Source organism: Metschnikowia bicuspidata (genome assembly GCF_001664035.1).
Source record: "Metschnikowia bicuspidata var. bicuspidata NRRL YB-4993 chromosome Unknown METBIscaffold_4, whole genome shotgun sequence".
In the NCBI taxonomy this organism is placed as follows: domain Eukaryota; kingdom Fungi; phylum Ascomycota; class Pichiomycetes; order Serinales; family Metschnikowiaceae; genus Metschnikowia; species Metschnikowia bicuspidata.
In genome coordinates, this window is record NW_017387734.1 from 1,204,087 (window position 1) to 1,212,326 (window position 8,240).

An 8,240-nucleotide genomic window follows, 5' to 3' on the forward strand; every position below is an offset into this window, starting at 1 on the left:
AAATGCAGTCAAGCGTACATAGTAGGTGCACCGAGATAGTTGATGGTGCGAAGTGGTTCCGGTAAGAAACCTCGGGGCGCAGTAGGGTTTTCTGAGATGGGAAATCTTAACCAGAGGAGGCCTGGAGATAATAGATTGAGTGCGGAAATGGTAGAGCGGGAGTATCCACTCATGCCTAGTGAAATGTATTGGGTGAATCCACTCATGCCTAGTGAAATGTATTGGGTGAATCCACTCATGTTTAGTGAAATGTATTGGGTGAACCCACTCATGTCTAGTGAACTGTATTGGGTGAACCCACTCATGCCTAGTGAAATGTATTAGGTGAATGTATCACTCTTGCCCAGAGAAATATACCCGAGTTCATGCGTAGTGGACACCTTGTCAATATGCGTGCCACAGGAAACCATATACTGAACTATAATAGTTGACGTAGAAAAAAAGAAAAGTGCCATCTTCAACCACTTCAAAAACTCTAAAGATAGGCCCTCCTGTATATTTAATTTTGTTTCAGTGGGCAAGAATCTACGCAGCATGGCCATTTATTTTCACTGTGCTAGGGCTCAAATTCCAATGAAGAATCACAGCATGGAAGCAACACGAATTCAAGGGGGAAACAAGCACCGGATCTGATGGCGTGGCTGCTCACTGTCGAAACGCTGGGTAGAATCCAAGGCTGTGGCCACGCCAATCGATGCGTATCTTTTTTTATTTTTGTCTTCACAGTTCTCTGGAGCTGGGTGTACCAGGGTTGAATTTTTCCCGGTTTGGAATAGTTGGGGTCGAAAATTGTCTGTCCTCTTTGTGATATTCCTTCGCTTCATTTTATTGTGCCTTTCCCCGGGCCGCTTCACCCCAAGTGCCCTGGTTCAGGCCTCCAGAAACACCAAGACGCTGACAGCACTTCGCCATGAATCTCAGTAAACCTCACCTTCACAGAAAATTTTCAGAAGAATTACATATAACTAGCAAAAATACGGAATTTATGGGATAAATCAAATTCGAAGAGAAGCCGCCTGTAAGGCTGTCGGTTCAGGTTCTAATGTCGCGCCCTCCAATTTCGAATCGGTCTGCCTCTCGTCTCTGGTTTTGCCTTTTCCCAATATCTTCCCTGATTACGGTCTCTGTTTAAATTTTCAACTGTTTCATCTTCTCATTTTTCCGGCTTCTCTCCCTTATACCTCACTTCTCATAGTCTCTCTTTCTATTTCCCCTTCTAATTTACTCCAACTTTCCTCCCCGTAATTTCCACCTCATTTATACGTTCTCATGCGTTATTCCCACTGTTATTTCCGAAGTTCCCTCTTCTTTGTCTCACCCGTCCTTTCCACCCCACAACACCAGAAAAGATTGCAAATTAGAATATATGTTGCAAGCAACTCAAATGAATACCCCGGTGCAGGTTCAGATCCAACCGGGATAGTTCCGAAATGGAAAACAATAAAACAAAGCAAATTCCTTCAGCAAGCTTCTAAGTGCTACATAGTGTCGCGTGTAATTACTAATTTCTCCGCTCCATATGTCACGGTCCGTCCCTCCGAGCATCTGTTTGCATATTAGATGTTACTCCATCCATTTGAAGTGTGCGCTTCAGCCTAAATGGTCCGAGAAGCTTAATGCAGTTTGCATCTTGTGACTCCCGGGGCTTTATTCTTGATCATTATTATTTTCATCTTAAAATCATCTTGAATATTAAGAAAATCAAATTCTACAAACAGATTAATTTGCAATTTATCTATTCAGTTGCGAGTTACAATATCCTTGTTATTAACCTTTATTTCTCCTTTTGTATCAAATTTACAGATTTTGCTTGAAGGCAATTGTCTCACCGTAAGACGAATATTACTATACCATATCGCCTTTTGAGTGCATTGGAACTTGTGATGGATAACCAGTACTAATTTGGCGCTCTTCTAACTAAAAGTTGTCGACCAGAGCCAATTTCATAGAAAGCCATGGGTTCGAAAAGCGGAATCTCTGACCACCTTATGTGGATTTTGTATTTTGTTATAGATGGCCAAGGATACGTGTGGTGTCTCTGTTATACATTTCAATTTTGCAAAGAGGACATTTGTGAGTTCACGGCTCCTATGTTCCCTTTCATTATATTGAAGTTGGAGAGTCATGATTCGAATGCAGGCTGTGTTTGAAACGCTGCCATAGTAATTAGAAGCTAGCCCACCTCTACAATGAATGTGAGATTGCGCACTTCTTGGGGAAAAAGATCGGCTCTCAAGCTCCATTGCACTAGAGGGAAGGGCTCGCTTTTTAAATCATTTTTTGACAATCAAACAAACCTCAATTGGTTTGTTGAAGTCGTTCTTAGGGTTTATTTGCTCAGGGACCAGGCGGCAAAGACAAATGAAAGTCTTGTCACCTTGTCAAATGAGCAATGATCACGGCCTCTAGAAAAACATAACCTATGGGAGGATGGCATTCAGTTAATTTTATTCAAATGGTTGACATTGGTTATGGGCAGAAGTCACATCCTCTTTGGGAGATTTTGTGAATTGGTGCTCGCGTCTTCTTACTTGAGCCAATGTTGCGATCTAAATTTTTTTTTGGTAGATTTATCTGATTAAAGAGGCAAAACTATATAAATAATATATATATATATATATATATATATAACCTTTCAACAGCTCCCAGCTACGTACCAAGTGTCAAAACTCGGCCCGTCCCTTTCCGTTAGTCACGGCCTGGACGGTCCACATGGCTCGTATCTGTTAACGTGTTGGATATTACGTCATTGACTCCTAGGATAGGTCTCCTGTAGTAGTCGCTTCAACTCAGATGGTTGTAGCGGACTTAAGGAGCCAAATTCCTGCGACTCGCCACGCCTTCTGGTGTAGACCTTGAAAATCGTGATGACGAACCAATTTATTTTATTTTTTCTAAAAATGATAGATCTCTTTACATAGCGTGTCATCTTTATGCAAGGACAACGCTAATCTTCTCTGTATTGTTAAAATTGACAGATGTAACATCGCGAGCGATACCAATGTTGCGATCTATTATAGGTTATTCTTGATGGTTTTTGTTAGTTGTTGGGTCTCATAACCCTCTAACAGCACCCTATCTCATGATGTTCTTCTTTTGTAAAAAACAAAGTCTCTTTTTTCTGGTAGATTCATTTTACTAAAGGAAAAAAATCAAACAATATGTAAAAACGCCTTTAGCAGCTCCCGGATGTTATTGTCTTTTGAAAACCCCTACGATATGAAATATTATTAAATACCTTTGAGAAGGTGATAAAGTTTGGCCAAGTGCGTGTTTCAGAGTTTAATGATGAAGAGACTAATCACGCGCAAATAAATTACGAGTTTACTCATGTATTTAACTACCCTTGTTTCACTTACGGTTGCGGCCATACCATGCAGGAAGCACTGTTTCCCGTCCGATCAACGTTAGTTAAGCTGCATAGGGCCACACTGAGTAGTGTAGTGGGAGACCATATGCGAAATTGTGGTGCTGCAATCTTTTTGCTCCCAGCGCCTATTCCCAAAACAGTTTTTTCCATAAGTCAAAAAGGCAATTAAAATAATTCGGCTTAGTGATGCTGAATCCCGCTTCTTTGGCAGTCACCGTTCTGTTTGAGCTTCGATCTCTCCGATTGTAGTTTTGCCGCAGAGATATACTGAGTGTGCTTGGATAAACAGAAGAAGGTTTATTTCTTTGAAAGAGATTGCTACAATGTGAAGTCGTATGCATCAACAGGAGCCCAAAGCTCACAAAAGCCTTATGATTTATTACCATGACATTTTAATGACCAAACCTCAAGGATCCCTCCAAAGTCTCTTTTGGACTTCAGAGTTAAGCTCATATTTTTCGCGAAACGGCTTCACTCGAAGTGTTTTATAAGTCTCGGCTCAGGTTAAATTGCGCCATGCGACTACGGTCCATCTTTGATTTTCTGTGAATTGGGATTGTTTTGAACCAGCTTCCAATCTTCACTCTTATTCTTGTTTTGTGTTTTTGTTTTGTGTTTTTGTTTTTTAACCCATGTTTTGAGCGTAGAATCCTCAGGCAGGGTTTTTGGATGTGTCTCAGATAAAATGCCGAATTGTTTGAGGACATCCGTTTTCTTTTTTTTTTTTTGAAAAGTGGAGAATCTGAAGATGAAATGCAAAAATCAGAGAAAAAAAAACAAAAAAAAAGCATTTTTCAATGTTTCATTGTTCCAATCAAATACGTCACCCAGTATGGAAAAAGTTTTGGTGCTCGACGATTTTAGGAACACCAATACACTCAAGTGTCTTGGAGATGTAAATATTGATTTGTTTAATTGGCGCAAAATTCTCGGACCTGTTCTCTGATTCTTCAACACAAAACCAATTAGATCAGCCCTTTTAGGTCGGATAAATGCCCGGGAGTCTTATAGTTGTTACCTAGCCTGAAATACCGGCGCTAAGCGCAAAGGTGACATGCAATATTTGGTAAATCACGCCGATCTTCGGTGCAGATGGGGCGCTCTTCTGACTACATGGATACAACTATACCAACTGCCGACTTTTAGCTTAATTTTCATAGGTTTCGTGGTTTGAAGATGAAGTCGATTTTGAATCTATTAGATCCACATCCAATCAACATGGAAGTACACTACTAGGTTGTTCTCTTGGATGCAAAGACCTAGTCTCGATGCCATTATAGGCTAGTGTATTTTCAAGTATAATTTTGGTATATGTACTGTTATAAGAGTTAGCCATATCACTATTTGTTCAATATATGCTCGGAATTTCCGATCCAATAATAAGAGATTCCCTCCATTGCTTGAAGGTCAATTGGCGAATATATTGAATTATACATTGAATGATAAATCCGGCGCGAGTACCAAGGCTATTGAAACTTTTAACGATACAGGCATTGGGAATTTGGACATCTGTGTTGACGTGACTTTTTGTGGATCAATTTGTGAGGACATTTTGTGAGAAGAGTCTGAGGCAGGGAAGCATGGCAATTCAGTCACGAAGCAAAGTGATTTGGGATTTCAATTATACTCTATGGTTTGCAAGCCACCGAGACAAAGAAGTTCCAAATACCAAGCTTGTCAGAAATGCTTTCTACCCGTCTTTTCCAATGGCTCATCAGGGCCAACTACGTGCACGGTATACGAATGGTCTATATGCAATGCGGAAAAACAGAAGAGTAGTCAAAGAAAAAAGACATTCAATCATTTCACCTTTTTCAAAAGTAGTGGAACCATCAGAGATGCATACTCTCAAGTTTACATAAAAAGCACAACTCGTTCCTTACTCAGAACATGTCAGAACCAGTAGCCCTTTACAAAACCCGTACTCTCTTCAATGCCTAAACACGCCACATATTCTATCTTGGACACAGTTGGGAGCTTGTTCTTTTTCTTGATATTAGTGGATGTGAAACCTGTTGACGAGCCTTGCATGCTTCGATGGGTTTGATCAGATGAATATCTCGTATGATAAAAGATTCAAGATCCAAAGCGAAAACCGCGGTGAACCGCTTATTCTTTGCGTGACTTCATTTTTTCAGGGCCGTGGGTTTTGTCTGAATATCAGGGGCACATTGCCAACATTACATCTACCGAAGAATATTACATGCCGTGTAGTTATCTCTCTGTTCTCTGTTTTGATTATCTCAGTGAGAAATTATAGGCCTCGCTCGCACTTTTTACCCATGAAACCATTCTAGTGGCAAGAGTGTCTAGCTTTGCTCAAATATGTTCGTCAATAAAAAGCACTTCAGGCGATTAAGAAATTTTATTTTTATTTTCATTCCTGAGGTTTTTGAACTTTGACTCGGCCAGGAAATGAAGGTGCCCGATTTGCGACATTTCGAGAGGGTTGAGAACCAAACGAATTGCGGTTCAAATATAATAAGCTTACATTATCAGATTGTCCACAGAATAGGAAAATAGCTGAAGTCTGGACGGCTGCAAATAGTAGCCGTTCGGTTCGCCACCATTCGACCCACCTGCATATATGACAACATGGCAGTCACGTGCCACTCTGAGCACCAGCTCCACAAGCTCCAAGCTCCACCAGGCTCTATCATCCCCCAGTAATATCCATTGAAACGGCCTGTTTGCAGCTCTTTTGAAAACACGCAAGTCACCGGAATGTCAGAGCAAGAACAGGAAAAGATCATCAAGACGCTAGAGGAGGAAGACGAGTTTGAGGATTTTCCTGAGGATGCCCAGTGGACCAGCGAGCCCAATTCACAGCTCAACTCGGCGAATCTTTGGGAAGAGGACTGGGATGACGATGATGACAATGACGAGTTCACCGAGAAGTTGCGCGAGGAGTTGAAAAAGGCTCAGAAGTGAGGCTGTTTAAAGGAGCAAAGGCCTTGACAGAGAAGAGAGTTGAATTTAGGAAAAACCAAATATACGACCTTGAGGACCGACGAGAATGTAGGAAGGGGAGCGGGTGTCCATGGTCTTAGGAAAAGCTCTGCGTTTGCCCGCAACACGCTTGTAATCTAATGCCCGAAATGAGCTCACAAGGATACCTGTAATTGCTTATCATGTGGCATTTATTCTGGACGAGCTTGGGCCAAACTTATTTATGCGAGACAGACGGCGGCGAGGTGTTACGGAGGTTCGTTCGACACTATCTACATAAGTACCAAAGCTTGTATACGGTAGCCTGATATACGCTGTTGGGATATCACGTCTCACATACGTCCCACAACGCGGGCACCATTACTAGCCTGATGCGTTTTTGGATCAACATTTCAATAAGTCGAACCAATTGAGAGGAGCTTCACATACGCGGACATGAAAGTACTAGTGGAGCCTCTTATATGTGTATGCCTACTCTGCATGCTCTCATACCAATGATGTACAGCCTCGTTTGTTCTCATTAGGTCGTATGTATAAGGCAAGTGCTCATGTCAATGCTGAAGTCCACTTTTACATACGCTAGTAGAAACATACTAGTGGTTATTCCAGGGCTATGTATACCGGTGGATCAGAGTGACATGCTTGACTGTAGACTGTCCTACATTCTAGCACCAAAGGACCACATGCCTGACTATAAGTCGTCCACATTCTTGCGCCAATGATACAACCACATCGCTTGGCTGCCCCAGCGTCACGTGTCGTCGCAGCTCGTCACCAGCGCATGCGCTCCAACGTCAAGGCTTCGCCAGGAGCACCGGCGTGCACACGCGGCCCAGGCCGGCGCAGCCATGGACTGCTCGCAAACCACCGGCAAACCTAGGCGTAGAAGTTCACGGACTTGGACTTGCGCGCCTGCACCTCGCCAATGGCCTCGACGAAGTCCTCGTGGCGGATGACCAGCTTGCCGTTGCGCAAGGCGATCATGCCCGCCTCCACCGTCACGGCCTTCAACTGCGCGCCGTTGAACTCGTCCGTGGAGCGGGCCAACTCGCGCCAGTTGACCAGCGCGCTGTCGCAGTTCAACTTGCGGGCGTGGATCTTCAACACGGACTCGCGCGCCTCCTCCGAGGGCAACGGGAACTCGATCTTGCGGTCCAAGCGGCCCAGGCGCAACAAGGCCGGGTCCAAGGTGTCCACGCGGTTGGTGGCGGCCAAGACCTTGACGCGGTCGTCGGAGCCGAAGCCGTCGAGCTGGTTCAAGAGCTCCAACATGGTGCGCTGCACCTCGCGGTCGCCGCTCTTGTCGGAGTCGAAGCGCTTGGTGCCGATGGCGTCCAACTCGTCGATGAAGATGATGGTGGGCGCCTTCTCCTTGGCCAAGGCAAACGCGTCGCGCACCAACTTGGCGCCGTCGCCAATGAACATCTGCACCAACTGCGGCGCGGCCAACTTCAAGAAGGTGGCGCCGGACTGCGCCGCACACGCCCGCGCAAGGAGCGTCTTGCCCGTGCCGGACTGCGCCGCACACGCCCGCGCAAGGAGCGTCTTGCCCGTGCCCGGCGGGCCGTACATGAGCGCGCCCTTGGGCGGCTTGACGCCGAGCGCCTTGAACTTGTCGGCCTGTTTCATGGGCAACACCACGGCCTCGATCAACTCCTCGATCTGCTTGTCCAAGCCGCCAATGTCCAGGTAGTCCTCGGTGGGCTTCTCGTCCACCTCCATGGCCTTGACGCGCAGGTCGTACTCGGACGGCAACGTGTCCAAGATGAGGTACGAGTCCTTGTTGACGCCGATCAAGTCGTTGGGCTTCAACGCCTGCGGCGCCACCAAGCCCACGAGCGGCAAGAAAATGGTCTGGCGCGTCAGCGTCTTGATCACGGCCAGCTGGCCCAGGCGCGCGGCGTCCACGTCCACGTTGGCG

At 45.0% G+C, this 8,240-nt stretch overlaps 3 protein-coding genes across 3 annotated transcripts; 2 read left to right on the forward strand and 1 right to left on the reverse strand.

Annotated features, from left to right (window-relative positions):
* Positions 1-1,743: 1,743 nt before the first annotated feature.
* METBIDRAFT_32575 (uncharacterized protein) lies at positions 1,744-2,584 on the forward strand. Its single transcript, XM_018856088.1, has one exon. It carries the CDS (start codon positions 2,190-2,192, stop codon positions 2,394-2,396), a length of 207 nt encoding a protein of 68 aa, XP_018711119.1. The 5' UTR covers positions 1,744-2,189; the 3' UTR covers positions 2,397-2,584.
* A 3,471-nt stretch (positions 2,585-6,055) lies between these two features.
* On the forward strand, positions 6,056-6,636 carry METBIDRAFT_32577 (proteasome regulatory particle lid subunit). The gene has a single exon (XM_018856089.1). It carries the CDS (start codon positions 6,095-6,097, stop codon positions 6,299-6,301), a length of 207 nt encoding a protein of 68 aa, XP_018711120.1. The 5' UTR covers positions 6,056-6,094; the 3' UTR covers positions 6,302-6,636.
* A 559-nt stretch (positions 6,637-7,195) lies between these two features.
* On the reverse strand, positions 7,196-8,239 carry RPT5 (proteasome regulatory particle base subunit; the record flags this gene model as incomplete). The annotated part of the gene is made up of 1 exon (XM_018857634.1): positions 7,196-8,239. A coding segment is annotated over one exon (1,044 nt), but the record flags the coding sequence as incomplete, so codon positions are not given.
* Between the last annotated feature and the right edge of the window lies 1 nt (position 8,240).

What these genes read in the sequence shown, in the direction of transcription:
- METBIDRAFT_32577 (XM_018856089.1), top strand. Translation starts at nt 6,095, where the DNA reads ATGTCAGAGCAAGAACAGGAAAAGATCATCAAGACGCTAGAGGAGGAA.
- METBIDRAFT_32575 (XM_018856088.1), top strand. Translation starts at nt 2,190, where the DNA reads ATGAATGTGAGATTGCGCACTTCTTGGGGAAAAAGATCGGCTCTCAAG.